At 35.2% G+C, this 26,890-nt stretch overlaps 2 protein-coding genes and 1 long non-coding RNA gene across 6 annotated transcripts in view; 2 read left to right on the forward strand and 1 right to left on the reverse strand.

The window, feature by feature from the left end:
• The first annotated feature begins 1,924 nt into the window (after nt 1–1,924).
• LOC121235704 lies at nt 1,925–8,015 on the forward strand. 3 transcript variants are annotated; one of them, XM_041132071.1, is made up of 8 exons: nt 1,926–2,454; nt 3,645–3,704; nt 3,856–4,104; nt 4,680–4,756; nt 6,168–6,244; nt 7,298–7,430; nt 7,524–7,736; nt 7,795–8,015. In XM_041132071.1, exons 1-7 carry the CDS (start codon nt 1,998–2,000, stop codon nt 7,677–7,679), a joined length of 1,209 nt encoding a protein of 402 aa, XP_040988005.1. In that variant the 5' UTR covers nt 1,926–1,997; the 3' UTR covers nt 7,680–7,736; nt 7,795–8,015. The 3 variants fall into 3 exon arrangements, with proteins under 3 accessions (XP_040988008.1, XP_040988007.1, XP_040988005.1); XM_041132074.1 differs by lacking the exon at nt 7,795–8,015 and having other exon boundaries at nt 1,925–2,454; nt 7,321–7,430; nt 7,524–7,611; XM_041132073.1 differs by lacking the exons at nt 7,298–7,430; nt 7,524–7,736; nt 7,795–8,015 and adding an exon at nt 6,996–7,202 and having other exon boundaries at nt 1,925–2,454.
• A 513-nt stretch (nt 8,016–8,528) lies between these two features.
• LOC121234119 lies at nt 8,529–8,910 on the reverse strand. The gene is made up of 2 exons (XR_005934305.1): nt 8,763–8,910; nt 8,529–8,647 (listed from the first exon to the last, which is right to left on the reverse strand). It is a non-coding gene; the product is annotated as an uncharacterized LOC121234119 (long non-coding RNA).
• A 7,609-nt stretch (nt 8,911–16,519) lies between these two features.
• LOC121233970 (guanine nucleotide exchange factor SPIKE 1) overlaps nt 16,520–26,890 on the forward strand; it is a 57,696-nt gene continuing 47,325 nt past the window's right edge. For both annotated transcript variants that reach the window (XM_041129753.1, XM_041129754.1), the window contains exons 1-2: nt 16,520–16,827; nt 16,947–17,109. In XM_041129753.1, the coding sequence (XP_040985687.1) occupies nt 16,768–16,827; nt 16,947–17,109 (223 nt within the window). In that variant the 5' untranslated portion in view covers nt 16,520–16,767. The remainder of the gene's footprint in view (nt 16,828–16,946; nt 17,110–26,890) is intronic.

Below are 26,890 nucleotides of genomic sequence, written 5' to 3' on the forward strand. Positions count from 1 at the left end.
CGAGTCATACTCAAGCACCACTCGAGCGAACTTCACTTGAAACAAAAAATTTGATTTTTACAAAACCTAAATCCCTCAGTTTTTAAATTTAACAACCTAAAAATGGAAATCATTGAAATGAAAATAACAAAGAAGTTAAAATGAACAACAAATCATACACATTTCACAAAGTGAGTCACAAATCACATTTTACATCTTACAATTACTTAGAAGAACAACAAATCTATCGGAGCAGGAAAATAGAAATCATTCTTACAATTACTTTGGTTAAGGTAGAGTCGTAGACAACGGCCTCAGGTGATGGCAGATGGCGTTCGGAGCTAAACTTCCTCGTGCGAAAGCTGACGATTTGCCATGTGCGAATTGAAACTTGAAAGTGAAGGGAGAAGAATGGGGTCTTGCGTTTTGGGCCCCCTTCCTTCCTGAGACAACGTCGTTCCACTTGAGTCATTTTGATCATGTCTTTAAAAAAAAAAATGGAGTTCGGAGCCCATGCCGGCTCCGACTCTGACTCCGAATTCAAACTACTAGAGTTGGAGGAACTCCGACTCCGAATTTTTGCCCACCCTTACTCCAACTTTAAGTAAAACGACATTGTTTTGATCATTTTTTAAAAAATATGGAGTCGGAGGGTGCACCTGATGTGAAAAATATGGAGTCAAATTTCAAGCTTCACATTCTTAAATTTGAAGGGTGTCTTCAGTTGAGGAGTTCTTTGATTGGGTGGCTTCCATGTAACAATCCGGCCAAAGTCAATTATTAAGTGCTAAATGTAAATTTATTTTTATAGAATTTATTTATAGACCAATTATTTATCTTTTAGAATATAAGTCTAGCCCTAAGATTGGTTTAAGATATTATCAATTTATAAAAGAAAATTCTATACACCACACTATCATTTTACTTTCATCTCACTGTGTAAGATGTGACACATTTATCATTACTCATTTATAAAAGGTCCAAACATTTGAAATTGAAAAGTGATACTTGGTCCCATGAGTTTGACTTCTCAAAGTTACTGCTCGAGTATTTTATTTTAATTTTTATTTTTTTTCTTAATGATTAAGAAAATGTTATCAATGAAATGATATCTTTTCTTATTTTAAAAAATGTTTAAAGATGTTTAAAAATTTTTGAGAAAAAGAAAAAAAATGCAATTTGTACTAGTGATAAGTTTGAGAGGGTAAACTCATGGGATTGAGTAGGAGCATCCTTTGGAATTTTAACACTAAATTTTTTAAACAAATAAAAAATAGACAAAAATGCTTTAATCACAAAGAAATTTCATAAAACTAAACTCACAAGCTAGCATGGATTGATGTGATATATCATATTGTAGAATACATCTAATATATCACATAAGTCATGACAATTTGTGAATTTATTTTTATGAAATTTTTTTATGATTGTAATATTTCTCTTTTAGCAATGAGAAATACTTTTTTGCAAAAGAATTTGATAAAAATAAATTTACAAACTAATATAGTTTGACGTAATAGATTATATTATAAAGTTATTTGATGTGAAATCACACTGTTTATGAGATTATTCTTAAAAAAGAATTATTCTTTCGGAAAATCTTTTTGTTATCTCTCACCAAAACCTAATAGAAAATGATAGTATGATTATCAAATATGTCCATCAAATGTGTCCATTCATAAATTTTTATTTTTATTTTTTATTTTTTTAATGGTTAAAGAAATGACTATTAATAATTTATATATTTTTTTATTTTTTCTTAATTGTTAAAGATGTTTAAAAAATACTTAAAAAAATGAAAAAACTCATTTATAAATAGTGTTTACGTTTGGGGCAGATTTGGTAGGCATCTTACATTATCCTAAAGTCAAAATACGTATATCGAGTCATCGACGGTCTCAGGTCTTAAATTTAAGAAAAAATGTTCCGATCTGTCACGACGGTCTTAATACTCGTTCCAGTGTGCAATGTAATTCCCTCATTAATTATCACAGCGAGCTCCATCTGGATGGTCTCTCATGGCTCTCAATCTTGCTCCTTCGAACCCCACAATTTTCCCCTCCTCTCTCCATCCAAAGCGTTCTTCTCGTTGCGTCCAAACCCCGCCATCTAGTACAAGAACCAAACGCTTCTTGGTCTTTTCCTCCGCCAACACGAGGGCGGCTCTCCGGGAATGGCGTGAATATGAGGAGGCAGTGAAGCGCAAGGACCTCGTTGGAGCCCTCAGGTTCTTGAAATCCATCGAGAACATTAGCCACGACAACAATAAAGACCAAATTGAGCGCATTAATGGGTCTGCTTCGGCCGAGTCGACTCGGTCCTTGCTTGGTGAGTTGGGGCTGGTTGGCTACGAGAGGGACTGGGAGGTTCTGGACACCTGTCTGAATGCTGATGATATGAAGCTTGTGGCGAGCGCTTATGGTTTCCTCAAGGATAGGGGGTTTTTGCCCAACTTTGGCAAATGCAGGAATATTGGTAATTGTCTTTTGATTTTTTTTTTTCGTTGTATATTTTTATAATGGAATTATTGTGTTTGTTTGAGTATGGTTTTTCTGTATATTTTTTGAGTTCTTAGATACCCTCTACATAAGATGGTAGCATAGTTGCAAATTTTACTAACTTGAACATTTGTCGCAAGAACTCAATTTTCTTCTTTTCGCGTCCTGCCATGTTTTGAAAACAAGACAGTATCCACGTTGTTACTGTGATATGATGCTTTTATTTCTGCTATAAATTCTTCTTGCAGTTATGATTTTTGGTCTTTCGTGGATGCTGCCAATATTTGGTGCTCAGGCTATTGACTTGTGTAATGGTACTCCTTAGGCTCTTTGCGGTAGAAAAGGCGAAGTAATGCTATTTTTTTCATCAATCTTAAGAGGGAGCCCGCGACCTAGTTTTTTTAGTAGACTTGCGATGTCTTCTACTTCATTGTAGAAGACGACGCCCATGGAAAAGGGGTTAGAGCCTTAGAGGGGAGCGGTGTATTTATTTGTACATTGATCATACCCTTCGAAACAACATTGGGGTGTCACTACTTCCTTATCACAATAGGTGGACATCTACAGTGTCACTGCTTACCTGTTTCTATGCCGCCAAAGGTGGACTTTTCGAAGATATTTTGGAGATATTACTGTTATGCAACCATCTACCACTTTAGCTTGCTAGCAGAGTGTAATGTCTGCTGCTAGTACTGATTGCTGTTCCTTGTAGCTCTGTTATTACGGGCATAACCTCAATTTTCATAATAAGTTTGTATTTCTTATTTTATTTCGTATAGTGGAGACCTTTTCTCATTGATGGTCCAACACTCATCATCCTAATGTGCCATTAGTGAACTTTTCTGTGTAGGTCCAGGCCTGTTTTCAATGTGTAACCTTTTTCTAATATTTTTTAGGAGTTTCCTAAGAGTTGGATATGCAGTTGAACATTGTATACCGTTGTTCATGTGTCTATTGATACTTTTGACTCACGTCCATTTGCCAATGTTCTTTGGACTTAGTGTTAATTACAGTCTGATGCATGGGTTGTGTTTGCAATTACTTAGAAATTCTTGTATACAAAGTGATAATTTCTGATGTCATTCTGTGAGGCTTCATGGAGGCATTAAGACTCTTTTATCTTTAATTAAATCGATTGCCTCACTCTGTTTTCTGTCTCGTCTGCAGTTTTGGAGGGACCAAGAAGCATTACACCAACTCTATTGAAGTCTTCAACGGGTTTAGAGGGTGAGTTTTCTCTTCTCATCTCGACCATTGAGTGTTTTAAGTTATTCATACTTCAGAAAATACTTGGTGTTGTGACCGTTTTACAATTTTCAAATATAGTCTTCCTCAAATGTATCTTGATATTTTTTCCTCTTCCAATTTTCATGTCCAGTGTCTAAACTCTCTCCAAAGAAGTGGGGTGTTTCAGGGAGCTCCCAGGCTGTTTTGGTTGCTTTTCTTGGTGGGGTATCTTTCCTTATTTCGGAAGGGATCGATATCAGGCCTAACCTTGCAGTGATATTGGTGCTAGCCTTCATGGACTCTATCTTTCTTGGTGGCTCCTGTTTAGCTCAAATCTCAAGTTATTGGCCACCAAATAGGCGGCGGATCCTAGTTCATGAAGCAGGGCATCTCCTGGCTGGTAAGCCCTATGTTCAGTTGGTGCTTCAAAATTTTTTTTTGATAAGTAATAATTTATTCAAAGAAATAGGCATAATAGTACACAGGACGTATACGAAGGAAACACCTACAACTTCCACAAATGAAAATAAATTGACACCAGAAAACTAAAACAGGTGCAGAAAATTATCCTCCATTACAAAAGCTTTAACCCAAGAACTCAAAGTACTCAAGAAAAAATCCCTAAGATCTCCCAAAGAGCGTTCTTTATCTTCGAAGCATCTTCCATTTCTTTCAAGCCATATGCACCACATAAGACAAGGAGGTATCATCTTCCAAACTCTCACCGCCTTCTTACAGCCCTTCAAACCCTTCCACCCTACCAATAAATCCACCACTTCTCTAGGCATTTCCCAATGTAATCCTGTCCAACTCAAAACCTCATTCCACAAGATTCTTGTCACTTCGCAGTGAAGAAAAAGGTATAACCCTTTAAGCAATACAGAATAGCTTAAGCTTCTGACCACATTTTTTTATTGAACAGTTGTGCATTGCTACATCTACAGTCTCACATGGATTTTCTGGATGAATTTGCAGCTTACCTAATGGGTTGCCCAATTCGTGGAGTAATTTTAGATCCAATTGTCGCAATGCAAATGGGCATTCAAGGGCAGGTAATTTTTTCTCTTTTGTGCTTCATGTAGAATTTCACCTGGTCCGGTTTTCTATTGTATCACGATTTGAATCATTGACACTCTTACATGCTTAGTTGGATATTCATGATGTAACCATTCATGAACCTTTTTTTCCTTGGGAATGCAGGAAGATGGCATAGTAAAGCTTCATTCAATACGTTATGCTTGTGTATATCTATGATTATGTTATTTTTTGCTTTAAAACCTAAATCAAAAACATTCTTTTACCAGGAGATACAAGATGTATACAAAACCAAACGATGCAAGTTTAAATTATTATGTATGTTCGATTTTTTCCCCCATTTAAAACATTTTTATCAATACAGAGAATGAGAAGATATTGAAGGGAGAAAGAAACATTATACAGGGAAAGGGGAGTAGGAGGAGTTTAGAGTTAGGTTTCAGTTGCATATCAGTATCAGAGCCCTTTTGACATACTATTAACTGACAGACCATTACTCAATATGTATATATTAATTGGACGGTTTATTGTTTTCTTTGTCTTATTGTCTTTCATGTTTGAAGCTTCAATCATATACCAATTTTGGCTTGGGTTTTTCAATGTTAATCTTTCGACAGGCGTGCTTCTATTTATGGAGTCACCCATCATGTTAGATATGCTGTAATTTTTTATGCATGGGAATAATAGGATAGGCTGTTCTTACTTCGGTAAAGTATTAATTCTTAACCTATAAGCCGGGTAGTTCTTGGATGGATTAGCGGTAAAAAATAGCACCTGCCCAATCATTAAAGTCCATGAATGTATGGGAATAACTAGCAAGAACGCATTCTTAATCAAACCAGTTATTTTTGTTCTATTTTTTATTTAAATATTTCTGCTTTGCAGTTTTTCTTGGGTATCACTTTAAGGATGAATAAATCCGTTTCTAACATACACTGTTCTGTGCTCTGCTTCATGGTTATTTTATTGAGATTACAAACTCTAGTTCTTTTCCATTGTCTCTTCACGTGCACACGCTTAGAAATATGCACATACATATTTCACAATCACAAAGAACCATTGGAATCCACTATATGACCAAACCCATGAATCAAAACATCAAACCTCTGGGGTTAATTGGGGCATGGACATTTAATTTTTTATGATGCAATGAATAATTCGTTATACCACAACGTTTTTGTTGTTTACACCAAGGAATAAGCAAATATTATTATACCTTTTTGGGTTAGAATATGGTAAATATTTTAAATAACTTATTAGTAAAAGAAGTTCGCCTTGATGATTTCTTTAATTGAATCAACTTGTGTTTACTCTGATTAGGTGTTGAATTAATTCAACTTTGCCTTATACTCGCATAAATATAGCTTCATCATGGATTTTGCATTCTTTTTGTGACAAAGAAGACTCATTCGTAGTTTGATTTTATAGGCTGGAACTCAGTTTTGGGATGAGAAAATGGCCAATGATCTTGCTGAAGGACGACTCAATGGCACTGCTTTCGACAGGTGAGTCATGAATGGAAAAGGTTCCTTGAATAATTAATGAAGTGTTTGGCTGCCTATAGCTGAATGAATAGTGCATTTTTGTCCATACTACTACGTTATTTTTTCCTGCAGGAACTACTTTGTCTAATTAAGTTGGTTCAAGTTGTAACTCATTTACTTTTAGCTTCTGTCTGAAAACGAACAATTTGAACCATGTTTGAAGTTTTAGTTACTAAAGGATCTTCCAAAAGCCTGAAATACCCTTCATGACTTATATTATATGATTCCTTAAGCTTTGTTTACTGCTAAAAAAAATATATGATGCCTTAAATTGTCCTTTTAAGACTTTCACTCTTTAGAACTTATTCCATCACACTTGTTGGGACTTTGTTCCTGGACACCCATTGCCATAAAAAAAGGAACTTATTCCATCAACAAAATATAAATACCAAACATCCCACTGCCCTACAAACTTTGATACCTGCTTGGTGGTGGGTACCATTTGTTAATCGTGTTGAGTCATTCAGGGGTTCGGGTTAATTTCGAGTCAACCCAAACCCAACACGATTATTTTATGGGTTGAACACAACCCATTTGACCATTTAAAAATAAAAACAAAAAATGAAAAATGAAAATATTGGCAAATATTTGATCATTCCTACTATTATATAACAAGACAAAGACTATACAAGAATTATTTAAGAGAATATTTTAAAATAAGAGCTATATTTTTAAATTTGAAATTAACTTCCTAGTTAAAAATATGTAGCAGGTCAATCGGAATAACCTGGAATGACCGAATGGCAGTTTTTTGTGTTGGCTAATCGGGTCAACTTGTGAACCCGTGGGGGTTGACCCGACCTGATTATTAATCAGGTCAAATTCAGGTCGACCCGAGTCCAATTATGTCCAACCCTAGCCCTATTTCGGGTTTGCGGGTCATGTCAAGAATTGGCAGCCCTAGGTACCCCGAATGGAGGTGACAGCATGTCATATGGCAACTGAAATGGTTGTTTTCTTTTTGTGCCCTTCTTTCCAAGTGATAACTGATTCTTGGAAGGATACAATGGTTAGGTACTGCATGGTGCTTTTTGCAGGCATTGCTGCTGAAGCACTCATTTATGGTGAGGCAGAGGGTGGAGAGAACGATGAAAATCTCTTTAGGAGTATTTGTGTTCTTCTGCAACCGCCGTTATCTGTTGCTGAGGTCTCTCTCTAACTTATCTACTTGATTATATGATTTTTCTATTTTGTTTATAACATACTCGTTTTGTCATCTGACGATTGCTACCCTGATTAGATGTCAAATCAAGCAAGATGGTCGGTTCTTCAATCTTATAATCTGCTCAAATGGCATAGACATGCACACCGAGCTGCTGTTAAAGCTTTGGAAAATGGTAGCGGACTTGGCACTGTGATTAGGAGCATTGAAGAAGCCATGTCTTCAAATAGATAAACTCCATAGGCGCTCTTCAGAGAGAGAACTGATCTCATCACATTTTTTTATTTTTGAGCTAGATAGATTGTGAAGATAAGAGAACATAGTTGTTAATATAGGATGTTCCTGAATGTGCTCGGGAGATCAAGGATATTTTACTCCTTTCTGCTCATTCGCTTCTCTTCACTTTAGTATTGCTAGCACAAATAAGTAGAATTATCTGATTTCGGTGTTGTAAGAATAATTGGCTGCAACAAGAAAGTGTCATGGTGCCTAAAATTTCCTTGGGACTTTTCCCACTTGGCATTCTTATTTTTGTTTTCCATTTTCCATTGAACTGTAATTTTAAAGCAGACGGTGAAAATTCTATCAGATGTGTTAGGTTGCGTTTGGATATTGAAGTGAGTTGAGTTGAAATGATAAAATATCGTTAGAATATTATTTTTTAATATTATTATTATATTAAGATTTGAAAAAGTTGAATTATTTTTTATATTTTGTATTAAAATTTGAAAAAATTATAATGATAAATTGAAATGAGTTGAGAATTGTTTAGTAACCAAACGTACCTTTAGGAGAAGCCTTTGGAGATAAGCAGCAACAGATATACTCTTAGCCTAGTCAGAACGTACTTGAATGCAGAAACTGTGTAGAGCCTAAATCATAACTGTTTTCAGATATTTTTAAATTATTTTATTATTAATTAAAAGTTATATATCATTATTTATAAATTATTTTATTACTATGCACAGATTATCCGAGATATTAATATTATCCGAGCATAGATAGTATATTTGAAAGAAGAGGGCTGCTATGGCCACACAGGAATCTCACATCCTGACATAACGGTTTTTTTTTTTTTTTGTGAGAAACTTGCTGCAGACTACTGTGTCATCCATCCCATCCCGTTCAGTCTCATTAAGCGTTCTTTCAATTTCCTAACCCCTGCATCCGTTTCAGCTTCCTTTCTCACCTGCATCCCGTTTCTAGCACCTGCGTTGGCCACTAGTAAGTTTATTCCATGGCTTGAGTATCTCTTTCACTCTCACATATGCAGGACCTTCAACAAACGTATCTCTCACAATTATCTTTCACTCTTACCATTTATTCCCTATTTTTCTATTTACTACAACTATTTTTGGAGCAACTCATAGAAAAGTTCTTCCATGTTTGTGGGATCCTGGCAAAGAGAAAAATTGCATGTTGAGATGCCTATAATAGATCATTTCGACATTAGGCAAACTCCATATGTACATAGCCTTCAAATTCACATGATGTATACTTCGAGAAAAATCCAAAAACCCTATATATATATAATTATCTACATCGATTGCTTTTAGCTTTCTTGAATTTTCTTTTTCCTATCAACATTCTACTGATTTATGGACAGACTAGGTGCCCATTTACGAAAGTTATAGCTTCAATCTAGATGCCCATTAAAAAAAAAAAAAAAACTAGATGCCGATTAACGGAAGTAAGAAACCTTGAGAGATTCATCTAGCTTTTTTAACAGAGCCTTTAAAAGGGACACCTTTCCACAACCTGGGGGATAACACAGCAAAATTATCCTGCATAACCTACCAAAAATCCAAAAACTCTATGAAATTTGAAAGTGTTACTGTGTTAGGGCAACTCAAATGGAACGAGAGAGAAATACCCGGTTGTCGGAGAGTGAAGTCTTAGTGAGGGCTGTCGGTGACGAGTTGTGGGTGATGAAGAACACACAGTCTTTGTGCAAGGTCTAGGAAGGAAAAGAAAGGTGGGGGAAAAGGGAAAGGGAGGAGAGAGAGAGGGGGGAAGGGAGGGTAGCGGGGCATTCTCAGTTTAAAAAAAAAAATCTAACGTGACATATGCCAAGTTTGTGAGATCCCTTTGTATCCCAGCAGTTTCCTTGAAAGCAATCCTGATTCATGTGCATCTGGTTAAAATCTGGGACACCGTGACCAACTTTTTCAAAACTTAGAGCATTGATAATGGCCTAGTCATTTGTCAATGCAAGTTCAAATTAAAAGGAAATATAAAGAAAACACCCGGCATTGGCCTAGCTAAGCACAATAAGTTTAACATATCTGCTATAGTAAATGTTAGCAGCTCACCAAGTATGGAGAGGGACTGTATACACACCAAATTAATTTTTTATTATTTCTCTACCTCCCGTTCTTTCCTTCTCCTTCCCTCGATTTCTTCTTCATCCCAAAACCCTCGTTTCATCTATTTTTTTTTCTTTCTCCAGAAACTGTCTTCACCCCTTTCTTCTTCGCAAGAGATTTTCCTTCAGCCCCATTCTTCTCCAGCCCGCAGCATCGCCTTCTCTCCAGCGGTCACATTCTCCAGCCAAAAGTCGTCATCTTTGTCGTCTTCAACAGTTATTTTCTCTTCCTCGCTATTCTCTCTCTTCTCTGTGTATTTTGTCTTCGCCCCTTTCTTCTTCAACCCGCAAGAGATTTTCCTTCTGCCCCATTCTTTCCCAGCCCGCAACGTCCCCTTCTCTCTAGCGGTCGCATTCTCGACTTGGCTCCACGAATCGTCCAGAAGGCACTACCCACGAATCGGCTTCGCTCTACCCTATACAACATCTACCACTAGAAATCTGGTTGTGCGATTTGGGTAAATGCTTTGTTAATTTTTTTTTTTTCTTTTGAGGATGAAATTGTATGGTGGATTTATGGTGTATCCACAGATTTGCTTGGTATTTGATTGGGTTCCATGATTTGAAATTTGTGATTTCATCTGTCATTGATTCTCTGTTTTGGTATTTGATTGGTGTATCCACAGATTTGCTTGGTATTTGATTGCGTATTGATTCTCTACTATTTATGTTTTGGCATATTGTTTGTTGATTTTGGCATATCTACAAGTCTGTGAGGGTAATATTTGCTGATGTTGTTGTTTCGATTTGCTCGGGATTGCTAGGAAATGAAAGATACTTGGAATTTGTTTATTTGAATTTGTTGTTGTTTCGGTTTATGGATCAACAACAAATTATACGAAGTGTTGAAAAATAATAATTTTATTTATTAATAAAGTTATTAATTAATATATGAAGTGTATTTATAAAATATTAAAATAATTACATATTTTTAAAATATATAATATTTTATTATTATTTAGATTTTAAAATAACTAGTTCAATATAGACTAATTTAACTACAAATATATTTTATGGCCAAAATCTAAGCTTCTAATTAAATTTTAGACTTTGCAATACGTACTCTTACATTATTCCCCCCTCGATAGGAGCGTCTACTCCTTTTGAAGCAATTTCTAGGGCGACAGGTATCCCAGACTCTTATCTCAAAATGTAACATCAATTTTAAGAATATAAAAATAGTTTTTTTATTTTTGAACAAATGAAAAGAATTAAAAATAAAATAAGATCTAATGGAGGCCAGATCACCCTTATGGCCACCATAGCCTATTCACAAAATGAGTCTAATGTGATGGATAAGAGATGAACCGTCGATATATATTATTTTAGTAGTTCACAACTTTTTTTGGAGGATGGAATGGAACGGAAGAAATATATGTTTTAAGATGGGAAAATGTTAGCGGAGATCTCAAACTTACCGTTTGATTATTTTAATTTTTAATTTTATTTATTTTTCACTTAATGATTAAAGAATTGATTATTTGTGATGTTGTGTATTTTTTTTTAAGAATTAAGGATGTTAAAATAATATTGAAAAGAAAATGAAAAAAATAAAAAATTTAAATACACTAGCGGGCACGCCAGCGATGGCCTGCTAGCAGTACCCTTTAAGAATAGTATCTTATTTTTCTTATGAAAAATGATATAAGAACAACTATACTATAATTTGTTTATAACTAAGTATAAAAAAAATATTATTTTATTTACGTTGAACGGTTGCAAGTACAAAATTTTTGAATAAAAGTAAAAAATATTAATATTATAATGTATAGTAGTAGTTGAGTTATAATATAGTTATCATTGTCCCTTTCCAATTTGAGAGTAGAATGAGAATCCCCTTTTTTGAATGTTTAATTAAAAGGAAATGGAATGGATTGAAGTGAATGCCCATTCGCTCCATTTTTCTCGTAATTTCAGTTTTTCATTTCTTCTAAAATTGGGTTGAATAGGAGGGTTTGGAAGTAGGAGTAGTAATATATGACACGACTCGTTAATTCAATACGAATACGACACGATAAAAAACAGGTTAGGATTTAGCCTTAACGGGTTCGGGTCAAAACGGATTGACTCGTTAAGACACGATTGCTTAACGAGTCACTAACAGGTCAACCCGTTATAACCCGTTAAGAAAATTAAATTTACCTTTATACTCTTAGACCTAAAGGGCAAGGAGGACACTCCACTTCCTTTTTTAAGTTCTAAATTTGTTTAGATTAGTGTTTTTAATTTTTTATTATATTTGGAATTGTAACATTAATATATTTACATTGTATGTTTTGTTTATTATATTTGGAATGTAATTTTAATAATGAATATTATTACAAATTGTGTGGATCATATATGTTTGAATTGTAATTTTAGACTTGTAGTTAGTTTTTTTATTTTCTATAGATATTATTTTTATTTATATATTTATATAAAATCAACCAAGTTAAACAGGTCGTGCGTGTCATATCGTGTCTGTTCAATCCATTAATGTAAATAGGTTGAAACGGAACGGGTCGTGTCGTGTCAACCCGTTATCTTACCGTGTCGTGTTCGGGTTTGAAATTTTGACACGAAATCTTTAACGGGTTGTATTCATGTTGACCTATTAAGTGTAATGTACATACTTTAACACGACACAAACACGACTCGTTAACACGATTTGACACCCCTATTTAGAAGGAGAGTTAATAAAATATTAGTAATATCAGATATAGTCTCAGGATGTGCAAGTTATGAACACTTATTAAAAAAAATTTAGAATCCACTATTAAAAAATTAATTTTCTTCATTTGCATCTCATATTTATTCATTTACACATTTTTTCTAAATAAAGTGTACGAGACTTACACACTTTAAGACTGTAAATATTATTTTTTATAAAATATTAACCAAAACCCCCTATCATTCCCCTTATATTTTGTTAAAATACTAAACTCCCACTATATGTTATTTTTAGCCTTATATTCTAATTCTCTTTTTTGCCCATCTCTTTTATAAATGCTTAGTTTTGATGGTGTAGAGTAAAAAATATAATCAAAGTAAAATCACAGTAACTTTTTATTGTTTGGCTGTAAAAGAGTTACATATTTTATGAGCTGCCTATGAATTACGGCCTCCCCTCTATTAAAACTGTATTATCAGTTTGATATAATTATTAAGTAAAAATTATATCTAAAAATCCATATCTATAATTATTAAATGAAAGTAATATTTGAAAGTTCATCTCAATAAAATACAACTTATAAATTAGAGAAAGGAAATTTAAGAAATGGGGATGAAAGTAATGTTGTTACAAAATAGCCATATACATTCATTTTTTATTATTATATTCTTATAAATAAGTTTGTTTAATTTACGATCATTGTCGTCCCTTCTTTTAAAACAACCAAACAAGAAAGACAATTCATTCCTTTCATTATGTTCATTCTATTCCATTTTTTTTAATTTTCCTTCATTGGCTAACTCCCGAACAAAAGCCTTGATGGCTAATAACAAATGCTCATTCTATTCTATTTTTTAGGCTACGTTTAAATGTTGAGATGAGTTAAGTTGTGAGTAGTAATATTTTGTGAGTTCTATTGAGATGAGTCTAAAGCTACATTTGGATGTTGAAATGAGTCGAGTTGAATTGAGATGATAAAATATTATTTTTTAATATTATTAATATTTTATTGAAAAAGTTAAATTATTAATTATATTTTGTGTTAGAATTTGAAAAAATTGTAATGATGAGTTGAAATGTATTTAGGTTCCAAACGTACCTTTTTTAGGATTAGAAATGTTTAACTTTTAGGTTGAAATATATGAAGTAAGTTAAGATGATTTTAACTTTTATACAGAAAGTTGAAAAAATAGTAGATCTCATCAATGATTAGTTTTAGATAAATTGAAATAATTTAAGTTTTGTTCAACAACCAAACTCAACCTTAAAATACCTCTATTTTTTTTTTTTATTTGTAAGTCGTTATGAAAAATATATATCTTATATTGTTTAACGTGGCAGGATTTTATTTATAAAAAACTATAAACAAGGTTAATAGAAAGAGGTCAAAGAATATAATAAACAAGAAAAGATAGAACATGATTAGTCTAGAGAATAAAACATATAGGATAAGATACAACATTAAACTGAAAAGAGTACCAATAATAGCACAATTATTTTTCAATGGAGCCTTCAAATGAGATTTTCAGGCTTTATTTGAAGTACTAGTTTAATAAAGTAGCTTTATCCCATCCATTTCAACACTGGATATATAATTGCTAATTTAAATTTAATAAAATATTTTTTTAGATTTTATTTGATTTTATTATATTTGACATGAAATGACACATGTCAATTTTTTATGAGGTGACACTTGTCATTAAAAACACTAACAATTATTGGACAAAAGATATCTAATTGCAAACGTTTCAAGCGATCAATTACTTGAAGAGTGAAAAACTCAGCAACTTTCGCAAGCAAAATCACCAAAATCACAAATTCCAAAATCCGCAAAAAATCACCCAAAAATCAACTCAAAATACACATGTACACTCAAATTAAAATCACACAAATTGACAAAGATCGAGTGTGAGGTGGAGATCGAGAGTAAGGAACTTATGAGAGACAAAGACCGAGAGGCAGAGGAAGAGGGACTTAAGAGAAGGATCCGGAGACAAGGGGTAGTTATGGCAACGACGAAGGATAAAGGAACACGCAAATGACAACGGGAGAGTGAGGTCGCAAATGAAAGAGGCACTATTGAGAGACGAGAGAGAGAGAGAGAGAGGTGGCGACAGGCTGGGGGACCTAAGGTTTCTTAGAAGAGATAGGGGCTGAACTCTGGAAGTGATGAAATCAAATAGGGGGAGGGGGTGTTAAGTTCCTAAGCACGCGAAACAGTGTCATTTTACCCTATAAAAAAGACACCAAAACGATGCCATTTTGACTCTGTTTTAGGCTGGCCTACGAGAGTTTTGGGCTTCTAAACCTTATTTTCTTTTCTTTTTTCCTTAAACCTTGTTTTGGGCCTATTTATTTTTTCCCTAAACCCTAAATCAAATCCTAAACCAATTTTAATTTTTGTTTTAGCCATAAATTATTTTATTTGTGGGCTTTATAATTTTTTATCATTAAGTTTAATTGTTAATATCGATTATTAACAATTACTATTTAACTAGCGTCTAATGACATGTTATTATACTATGACATGATATTATACTATCCTATTAATTCATTATTATGTTAATAGGATAAAATTAACTCATTAACTCATTATAATATTTTATGTTAATGTCTAACTTATTCCTATTATATACTTGTACTATAGTATTTAATTACATGTTATTATACTGAACGTAAAGTGTTACTTGTCATTATAAATTATTGTTATGTGTCATTGTATATTAGTTATTATACGTTAGTATTACATGTTATTATACATTACTATTACATTTTATTATACTTATGTTATTATACAATAGTATTATATATTATTATACTTGATTAATAACAATTATTATTAAATCGTCTTGTACTATATTGTCTAAAATTTAAATAGAATTATTATACTAGTGTTATTATAAATTGGTATTATACTAATTATTATACTAGTGTTATTTAACTAATTATACTTGTACCATACTAGATTACTAGTGTCTAACTTATATTATTATAGTCTATAGACTTGTACTATAGTGATTAATTACATATTATTATATTAGTTTCTAATTTATTTCTTACCTAATGATATACTAGATTTAGTATTATATGATTTAGTATTATATGTTATTATACTAGTGTTATTATACATTAGATTAGTATACATGTTAATATGTTATTATACATTAGTATTACATATTATTATACATTGGTTATCATACATTACTATTACATGCTATTATACTCTAGTTATTATATATTAATATTACATGTTATTATAAATTTATACATTTGTCTTTACAGTATTATACATTAGTATAATAGTATTAGTATAATAGTATTACATGTTATTATAAATTTATAGATTAGTGTTTAAATATTATTATACATTGGTCATCAGTATTAAATATTATTATACATTAGTATTACAATTAGTCTTTATACATTAATATTACAAGTTATCACATTAGTTTATTATACATTAGTATGATGTTTACATATGTCATATACTAAACTACTATTAGTTAATTTATATTATAGTATAAGTATATTATTTTATAATAATTAGCTCATACTACTATTGTATTTAACTAACTTTATAAGTTATAATGATAAATGTATAGAAAAATATGTATATTTTTTTATAACATATGTACAATATCAGAGTTGGAGGGCAAAGTCGGTATGTTGGAGTTGGAGTCGGTCCGACTCCACCTTCGACTTCGACTCCAACTCTGACATTTTAGGGAAAAAAAATTCAACTTCGAGTGGAGTCGAATTTAAAGTCGGATTTTTGAATTTTTGTCTAATTGTATGCTTGTATTATGAATAATGAGCAAAAAATTGAACTATGCACGCCCGTTCTCCGGATGGAGAACATGGATTCCAAACCCCCTTCCCCCACTGTATCAAAACAAAATGAGCAAAAATTTGAAATATGCAAGAGCTATTCCCACAGGTTGTTTTTCTCACCGGAGGGGGAAAAAAAAAAAAAACAGAAAAAGAGCGTTAAAAAATTGGAATAATGGGGGTGGCGGACAGATGCAGAAAGGGGCCTCCATATATTTTGGCCCTTTCCTTCCCTTCAGAGTTTGGACTACATTTTGACTACTACTCCTCGCCTGTCCCCCAACAACTGTGCTCTCTCTCTCTCTCTCACCAAATTTATATATAATTTCTGTTAGCTCTAGAGTTTGCTTTTCGATCTACCAAATACGCAATGTTCTTGTCCTTGAAGCGAATTCTTACACCTACTTCCACTCTACTCTTCCTTTGAACCTTCTCCTCTCGTCTTCGAGTCGGAGAGACTTCAAACCCTAGATCTGAAAATGCTGCAGCTCCGACACCGGCGGGACTCGACCCCGGCTACCACGAGATGGCAGAACAAGGTAATCTGTCACAATGCCGGGGGATTTTGCTTCTAATTCTGGAACATATTGAAGTATTACCTCATTAGTGTGTCTTTCTCCTTTTTTTTTTTTGACTGGGCGTGTGTTGTGGAGAGCAGTTTGATGAGAAGTTGGAGCAGTGGCCGCATCTTAGCGAGCTGGTGCTATGCTACACCACCGACTGGGTTAAGGATGAGAACAAGTACGGCCACTACGACAGCATCGGCTCGGTGTCGTTTCAGAACCAGATATATGAGGGCCCCGATACTGACATCGAGACTGGTAATTATGGTTTTTTACTCTACTACAAATGCTGCTGCATTTGCTCAAAATGGACGTGTTAGTTTTCTGTTTAATCTAACTCTTAATAATACATATCTATATTTATATTGTTAATGAAAAGATAAAAAGTTCACCCAACTGTACCCAAGCTATACAATAGAATTTTCGGTAAGATATTCATTGGTATTAATATGAAGGTAAAAAATTTAGAAATATTGATAGAAGATATTTCTTGCCGCAAATAGTCTACTAAAAAGTAATTCACAGAAAAGCATAGAAAACTCAGTAAAAGTATTGATCTTGAACCCCTTGAGATTGGCTCAAGTGGTAAGGGTCTTGGGTCTTGGGAGTATGCATCCCGGGTCTAAGCATCAAACACTTGGGTGCAAACAATTTCTTGATCTACGCCCTATCTTTGAAAAACTGATGATTTAACTGATCTGTGTGGCGTGGGCTTGTTACACTGGTCTGGGGTTTAACTGTTTAGAGTGTTGTGTCTGCTCGGTTACCATGGTTTCTCATCATAAGAAAAAATTACTCATGGAAAAATTCTCAATTTTGCTGTCCATGAGACTCTGCTGGAATCTTATTGACTGGTTAATGTTTTGTGGATATTGGAGAAATTTAATTGTCTAACTGTGGTTTCATTCTTGACATAGTGGTAGGATATTTTCTATGTACAATGCTTTACCTATAAAAAAAGAAAAAAAGAAATTTTTTACATACAATGCTCTCTATTTCTATTAGAAGAAACAGAGCCTTTATGGATATATTGCCCTTTTTGATTGTTCTAGATTGAGCGTTGTTATTGATAGGGGCCTTTTAATTTCACCCGTCATCCAAGCGAGAAATCGGTTGAGGCTTGTTTGTGTCCACCACGGATGGAGTTTTCTGATCTTATATTTGGACTAAATGTTATTGATATGCTGTTGCTAGACATTCCTGCTTGGTTTAGATAGGATTGTTTTCAATCTCCATTGATTGGGAAGTACACTTTTCTTGTGTGTCTCAAAAGTGGCTGATTGGACTTTGTTCTAATCCTTTTATTATTCTTTTATATTGTGGAGATTTATAGGGAGGCAATTCTAAGTTTGAAAAAATGTGGGTAGAGTTAAAAGGCTTCTTGTATAGAGTCAAATAGTGGTGGGGCTTTTACTGTTTTCAAGGTTCTCCAAGTTTTATTTTGGTGCAACAACTGAAAGCATTGAAAACTGATTTACTAGTTTGGAATAATAGGTGTTTGGAAATATTGGAAAATAGAAGAAGCATTTTTTTTTTGTTTTGTTTGAAGAGTTACAAGGCCTTGATGGTATTGAGGATGATAGGCCATTGTGTGATGATGAGAGGTTGAAGAAGAAAACAATAATTAATGATTTGGAAAGGACAACTGTTTTGGAGAAGATATGTTGGGGATAAAATATTGAGGGCTTTGCGGCTGCTATAGGGGATGATGTATGAAGTTCTTTCATAGGAAGGTGAATTCACATAGAAGAAATAATTCCATTGATTCCTTGATGGAATAGTTTCTTTTGGTCCCTTGACAATCAGGGATCACATGGTGTAGTTCTACCAAAATTTGTGCATCGAACAATTGAATTGGTGGCCTAGGTTGGATAGGCCTTTTCTTGTGTCCTTGAGGAGGCTGAGGTCTTATGTTTTGGAATACCTTTTGAGGGGAGCGAGGTATAACATCCCAAGGAAGGCCTAAGCCACTTCTGGGCCCATATTCTAAAAAGACTAGTTGATGGTACAGTTAGGGCCCATTGGAATCATTATAAAGAGCAATAACTTCTCCCTCCCTAGCAGCCTAGACCCTAGTCACCACCTATACTCTTATACTCTCTCAACGCGGGGTATCACAATCTCTTCTCTTTAAAATTTTAAATGGGCCATTTCATTAGAGGTGGCATGGTTCAAGTCCTATATTTTTAGTTGAGGTTTGTTTTGATGCCATCTGTGATGTCCAAAGAAAGGCCCAATCCATATATGGGCCCATACTCTTAAAGGACTAGTCTATGGTACAATTAGATCCCCTTGGAATCATTATAAAGAGTAATAAAATTTCCCTCCTAAGCAATGTGGGATCCATATGGGGTATTACCACCTATATTCACTCAATATGGGGTATCGCACGAAGTGTAGGAGCTAGTGATAGCCTTGAATGAAGATAAGGCACTAGGTCTGAATGGTTATTCCATACCCTTTTTACAACCTTGTTGGGAACTATTGACAGAAGAATTATGAAGGTCTTGCCGTAGAAATACAATGCTTTATCCACATACTCCACTTCTCACCAAAACCATATTGGCCAAGTAAATACAATAGAAACTCCCAGCAAACATGATCAAACTTCTTTTCCATATCTAATTTAACCAAAACTCTAGATTCGCCCATTTTAATTCTGTAATCCAAACGTTCATTAGCCGTTAAAATTGAATCTAGATTTTGTCTTCCTCTCACAAAGGCATTCTGTGACTTCAATATAATCCTTCCCATTACTGCACTCATTCGATTGGTCAGCACCTTAGAAATTATCTTGTAAACTGCATTAACTAAACTGATTGGCCTGAAATCCCGCATTGTTTCTACCCCTACCTTTTTAGGAATCAAAGCTATAAAAGTAGCTTTGAAACTTTTCCCGAATTTCATAAAAGCGTTAAATTCCAGAAAAACCTTCATAATGTCTTCCTTCATGATGTCCTAACAAGCTTGGAAAAAAGCCAAAGAAAACCCATCCAGACCCGGAGCCTTATCTTTAGCCATTCCTTTAACAACATCAAATACTTCTTCTTCTTCAAAAACTCTCTCCATCCATGCTGCACTTTCTTGGTCAATTGCATCAAAAGACAAACCATCTAGCTTTGGTCTACACGAATATTTTTCCTTGAACAACTTCTCATAAAAATTGACAGCATGTTCCTTAATGTCCTCTTGATTCGAAAGAATATTTTCACCATCTTGAATAACTTCTATTATATTGTTCCTTCTATTAGAGTTCGCCATTTGATGAAAATTTTTTGTACACTTATCACCTTCTTTCAACCAACGAACCCTAGATTTTTGCCTCCATGAGATCTCCTCCATTAATGTGATCTTTTCCAGATCAGCTACCACCCCTTTTTTCCTCTCCAAATCCTCACCTGTTGCAGCGCCCGACATCTCCTTTTCCTCCTAACATTGCAGCTGTTATGACAGAAACTTTCGTTTCTTTTCAATGTTCCCAAACTCCTCAGCATTCCATTTTTTCAGATATTGTTTAAGTGCTTTGAGTTTACCAGCAAATACAAAACTTGGAGTTCCATAGAATGAGTAAGAAGACCACCATTACCTCACCCTATCCACAAAACTCTCATCCTCTAGCCACATGTTTTCAAATTTAAAGTATCTACAGGCTCCACTAATACCCCCCACAACCCCAGCATAATAGGATAGTGGTCAGAGCATAGTCTTGGAAGCCTTTTCTGATTCAAATCAGGAAAACAAATCTCCCATGAAGCTGTAACCAGAAATCTGTCCAGTTGCGACCATGTCCTTCCGTTGGACCACGTAAAATCCCCACCTACCATTGGTAAATCAATCAGTTCTAACTCAAAAATCAGATCGGAGAAATCACATGCATCACATTAGTGAAATGAAAGTCCCCCGATCTTTCACTAGGAAACCTTGTAATGTTGAAATCTCCTCCAAAACACCAAGGAAGATCCCAACAGCAGTGAATACTCGCCATTTCTTCCAATAAAACTCTCCTGTTAATCTCCAAATTAGGGCCATAAACACTTGTAAAAGCCCATTCCACTCCATCAGCAGCATTCTTAAAATGACACGCCACCAAGTATCCTCCCACATAATGATCAATCAACTCCACTCTCCTATCCCACATAATTATGATTCAACCCGACGCCCCATCTGCTTCTAATTCCACCCACCCCACACAATGACAATTCCACCAACTACAAACAATAGATTGATTAACCAATTTTAACTTGGTTTCTTAAAACAAATCACATACCCCTCCACTTGCGGATCAAGTTTTTCACACGGAGACATTTTCTATAATCGTCAAGTCCCCGTACATTCCAAGAGATTATCTTCGGTTTCATAAATAATTGTTTGCAACCCTTCCCTTACCTTTATCTCTAGAGGCACTTTCTCCCCCTACATCATAATTAATCGGGCAAGACAAATGATTCAATTCCCTCTCCTTTTTTAAAGTTGATTTAGCCAATGAGGGCTGTCCAGCCTCAATAGCTATGAGTAGAGCTCTAAATTGTTCCTCATAGCCATCACATGAAATTCCTACACACTCCTTAATTTCTTCCACCTCTCTTAGCACCCAATCAGAAGATCTATTTTCCCATTCAATTCCTGGTGGGATAGAACACAAAGGTTCAGGAACCATTTCCTCTTCTGACGCAATCAACTCCCCGTATTCACTGTTCTTAGTTAATCATTGATAAATGTACACGGGACACTATTGACACTTATTTCGCCAGACCCAGAGAGCTGCTCATCTCCTTCATCATCCTCCACTTCCTTCCCCTCTCCCATCTGCACCTCTCCATCATAACATAGACTAGGAGTTTCCAGAACCTGAATCGAGCCCTCTAGGGCATCTACTTGTCGAGAATCTGCCATAAAAACCACGGGAGCGGAGAAAAAAGACTTCCCCCTTTCGCCGAAGTACCCACTGTTGCCGAAGTACCCTCTAGTGGTTCAAGGGCCGACATTAACCCTTTCTGTGTGGTTGACCCCTCCCTTTGAACCTTTGAAGAGCTCGTTGAACTAAACACAACTTTTGGATCGACCAAATTGGATTGTTGATGAAGAACCTATGAGCCTCTCGACGCCAGAACACCCTCAACAGAATCCCCCGCTGTCAACGACCTGCTCTATGAGCTTCGTCCTGTAAAAGGAACTGCTAAAGCCTTGGGCTGGGCCTCCTCACCTGTTGGGCTTCTTGATTGTTGCTGCCCATCACAATTCTTTCTCCTCCACTGTACTGACTTAGGATTTGGGCCTCGGCCCATATCATTTATGTTATTTCCCATGAGTCAATTAATTTCCCACTTCCTTCAGGTCATTAGCACTCAATAATTCCTAGCCAATGCCCATCAATAAGTTTAAGCCCCCATCTACAATCTTCGACAAAGATTCGACCTTTTGTTGCTATCCTAAAAGCTTTGCCTGAACATGCTAGAGTGATCCTTCGACTTCTCCAAACCTCTGCAATACCATGGAAGGCCAACAATCATATCTCCCTGCCAGAGTATTCCGTCGGGTTTCTTCTTGCTTACCATCCTCCCTTTTCCTTTTCACCAGCCCCTGATTTTCATTTCTAACAATATTATCTTCTTTAGATTGTCGAGAAACTTATACTTCGGCATTTTGCCTTCTTTTGATCAATAAAATTTTGTTTACCGATAAAAAAAAAGACTGTCGAGAAATTGATTTCCTCTCAGAGTTCAGAACTACCTTAGGATATGAAACTTTCCGAGAAGAAATATCTTCTCTAGAAGAAGAATCTGCATTCCTCTCTTTACCATTATTATTCAATACCTTTCTTCCCCCACCTTGACTGCACCAGAGGAATTCGAGCCCACCAGCTCTCTCATTTTCCTTAGAAATACTACCCACCCACTCCTATCCTACCTTAAGGGATCACCATTATACCTTGCCCCTTAGCAGTGCCAAACTCTACCAACTTCACAAAACTACCATACGAGTTTTGGCACCTTTGGACCAAGAAGACTCTGTGACCTTCCCTTCTAGTCTGGTAAGGTTCCATACTTCCCGCTTGTCTCAAACAGTCCTCCACCACTTTAGCCATCCAGAGAATCATATCTCCACTGAGAGAGAGACTTCGTAATCTTCCTCCTCTTCTCAGAGATACAAAAAAATTGCCACCCTTTCTATTGACTTCAAAAAACTTAGCTTCAATCCAAAAACAATCCTCCATCTCTAAACTAAAGATTAGTAACAAAAGAAAACGAAGGAAGTAATGCAAAAAGCATAAATAGGTTAAGGATTATTTCTGGTGAGAAGCGCCAGAAATAGAAGACGAGAGGACACCAAAAAAAAAAAAAAAAAAAACTAGAAATGATTTTCGGTGCATGCAATGACTACCTATAAAGCTAGGAATACTTAATCTATTTGCTGAAGAGGTTCGGTTTTAGGGAGAAATAGTGTGGTTGTATTGTTTGGTGCATTTCTTTAGCCCTTTTCTTGGTTTTGGTGAATTGTAACCACATGGGCTTCTTCGGCAGTGATCGATGGATACACCCCTTATCTCCCTTTACTCTTTGTTATCGTTATGGAGGCTTTGAGTAGGGACGATATATGCTATGGTGCATGGGTTTCTTGTCGGGCTTTTTGGTGGGAGCCATGAATGGAACGGGGCTTAGCACCTCTCATATGTTGTCTTTAGATTACACTTTAGTATTTTATGTCTAACACCCCTTTCCACATTAGAAATTTGAATAATTCATATGAAGTGGTAGGTTATGAAGGTAGTCATAGGTGCTAATTTCCACATTGGCTACTTACTAGGTGAAATTGGGCTTTAGAAGTGACTTTAGAGAAGCTTCAAATTGACAAGTCTTTTTCCGGTTAGTGCAAATGTGGCTAGTGCTTTTCTTGAGTTGTTACACAAATCAAAGCCACCGAGTAAAAGCCAGCCATGTGATACTGGACTCTGGAGCACTGCATGACAAGGCGTTGAGGACGACTTCAAGAATTTAAGAAGGGGAGTTTGTAAGACCTAGTCCCACATGGAATATGAATAATTCAGATGGAGTGGCTGGGCTATTAAGGTAGTTGTGGGTGCTAAATCCCACATTGGCTTACATACCAGGTGAAATTGAGCTTTATAAGTGATTATGGGAAAGTTTCAAATTGACTAGTGTTTATGGAGTTATATATAGCCTAGATGTGGTTGGTGCTTTCCCTGGGTCTTTATATCATGAGGCCAGCCATGGTCATTTTGGTAGTTGTGCTGTTTATATCATGTATTGAAGTAATTAGGTTAAAGGTGAACTTGGCTAAGCTAGAATTGATTCCTTTTGGCACAATTGGAAATGTAGCAAGTTTGGGTGAATGTTTTGGGATGATGTTATTGAGAAGATCCCTCCTCAAATCCAAAGCTATTTGGGATGATATTATTGAGAAGATAAGAGTATTGTTTGGCTGACTAGAAATGGTTGTGCTTGTCAAGGTTGGTAGAAGCTGATTGAGATCATGCTCTGCAGCTTGCCCACCCATTATATATATCTCTTTTTCTACTTCTTGTGAGAGTTTCCAATTGTTTGGAGAAATTACAGCAAGATTTGTATTCATCAGTTATAGACGGCAGGTAGGTAGGTGTAACTAAGGGCCCGTTTGTTTTCAGAGATGAGATGAGATGAGATGAGATTAAAGTTAAAAAGTTGAATAAAATAATGTTAGAATATATTTTTTAATATTATTTTTGTTTTGGGATTTGAAAAAGTTGAAGTTTTTATTTTATTTTTTGTGGGGATTTGAGAAAGTTGTAATGATGAGGTGAGATGAGATGAGATGTTTTTCGAAAACAAACAAGGCCTAACTTAATTATCTTCAATTGAGCTCTTTTAGGGAAATGGCTATGGCATTAGGCCTGTGAAAGCGAGAGCCTGTGGAGGGTTTTAGTAGATACGAATTATGGAAGCTTGGGAGGAGGTTGGTGCTCACATGTGGCCAATGGGCCTTTAAAGGTTTTGGAAGAATGTGTTTTCTGATCGATAAACATAATTTTATCGAGCATAAAATAGACAAAGGCCCGAAATAGACAAAGGCCCGAGTATACGGGACATATACATTTTGGAAGAATATTAGGAGGGATTGGGAGCAATTTTACTGCTTTACTAGGTTTTTGATGGATGACTGGTCCAGGATTCGTTGCTGGCATGTGTGGTATTGTGGTCAATCTTGTAAATTTGCCTCCTTGGAGTTATGTACTCAGAATCGCTTCTGCTAATGATGCTTATGTGCTGGTCATTGTTTTTTTTTTTTGCCTGGTTCTATTCAATGGGGTGTATCCTTTATCAAGGAGGGTAATGCTTGGGAGGTTGATCTCTTCTTATCAATGTTGATTGATTTCAAGTAGGGTGGGACACAATGGTGAAGATAAATTGGTTGGTGCTCATTCTTAAGAGGCTTATTTGAAGTAAAGTCATTTTACAATGTGATTTGTGCTCGCTCAAGACCCCTTTCTCTTGGAGGCTTATTTGTAGAAACAAGGCCCCACTAGAGTGCTTGTTTTCATTTGGACAACAACCTTGAGGAAGAATCTTTTTTTATTTATTTATTTTTTATAAGTAAGAAAAATATTATTGAGACTAGTAAATAGCAATGTTTTGAATACCGTACCGGACGCCGTACCGGTCAAGGCACTGGAACAAAATATTTCGGTACCGGTACCGTTTCGGGATAGCGTTTTGGGATAGTCGATATATAAATAAATTATATATATAAATATATATAAAAATTATATTCCAAAATAATAGTCTATATATAAATAAATTATATATAAATACATATATATATATATAAATTATAAATAGTCTAGTCTGAATTGAGGGTTAAAAAATAAGCTTGTAGTTTGAAAAAAGGGAAAAAAAAAACACAGGTTGAAATATAGGCCGGTACAGGCCGAAATTGAGGTCGGTACGGCCGGTACGAAAAATATCGGCCGTACCGGCCTGTACGGTACGAAATCTGAAACTATGGTAAATAGTCATAGTCCAAGTACACAAGAAGTATACAATTGTGCAAACCTAGTTACAAGTTAGGAACTAGAAAAACAAGTGAGGAAATCATGGACACTGGTTCCATTGAATGCAATGGCCAAAGCCCACGGAAATAAGGTGTTTAAAAAAAGAAATATTGAAGTTAAGTCCACTAAGTGTTCCTTGTCTTCAAAACACCGACCATTCCTCTCAATCCAAATACACCACATAAGACATAAAGTATCATATTCCAAACAACAACAATTTGAGAGTTACCACTAAGACCTCATAGGCACCCAAATTGAGGAAGATTCTTACCTTGGATAACATATGGACGTGGAGAATTGTAGTGATTAATTGGTGTTACACATGCAAGAAAAGTGGGAATTGGTGGATCACGTACTTTTGCATTGCGAGGTTGCCAGTATTTTCTGGAGCATGGTCTTTGGCGCCTCTCTGGGATAGATTGGGTAGTTCCTATGCTTGGGTTGCTCCTTTTGCATTTTTTAATAAAGAATTATTACTATTAAAAAAAAGATTCAGTAATTCCTTTACATGTGGTGTTAATCATCTTTTCCTTAAGAAAGCGTGGTATGTTTATAGTTGATTGCTGTGTCATGTGCAAGAAAGATGGTGAATTTGTAAATCATCTTTTCCTTCATTGCTAGTTGGCCAAGTCTTCGTGGAATGAGATTTTTGGTCGGACGGGAATAGATTGGGTGATGCCTAAGGAAGTGGTGGATCTACTTGCATGTTGGTATGATTTTGAGGGAAGAAAACATGTTGCTGCCATATGGAAGATGATTCCTTTCTGTTTGATGTGGTGTATTTGGCTGGAAAGGAATGAGAGATGCTTTGAAGACAAAGAACATTCTTTGGAGAACCTAGGGATTTCTTCTTTAGTACTTTGTGTTTGTGGGCTAAGACTCTTGTACCGAATGATGATAATTTTCAGAATTTATATTTGCCTCTTTTATGCTTTCTAGTGTTTAATAGGTATTTCCTTTGTATATGTCCTGTATACTTGGGCTTTGCCTATT

The sequence above is a fragment of the Juglans microcarpa x Juglans regia genome, chromosome 6D (assembly GCF_004785595.1).
Source record: "Juglans microcarpa x Juglans regia isolate MS1-56 chromosome 6D, Jm3101_v1.0, whole genome shotgun sequence".
NCBI classification, from domain to species: Eukaryota; Viridiplantae; Streptophyta; class Magnoliopsida; order Fagales; family Juglandaceae; genus Juglans; species Juglans microcarpa x Juglans regia.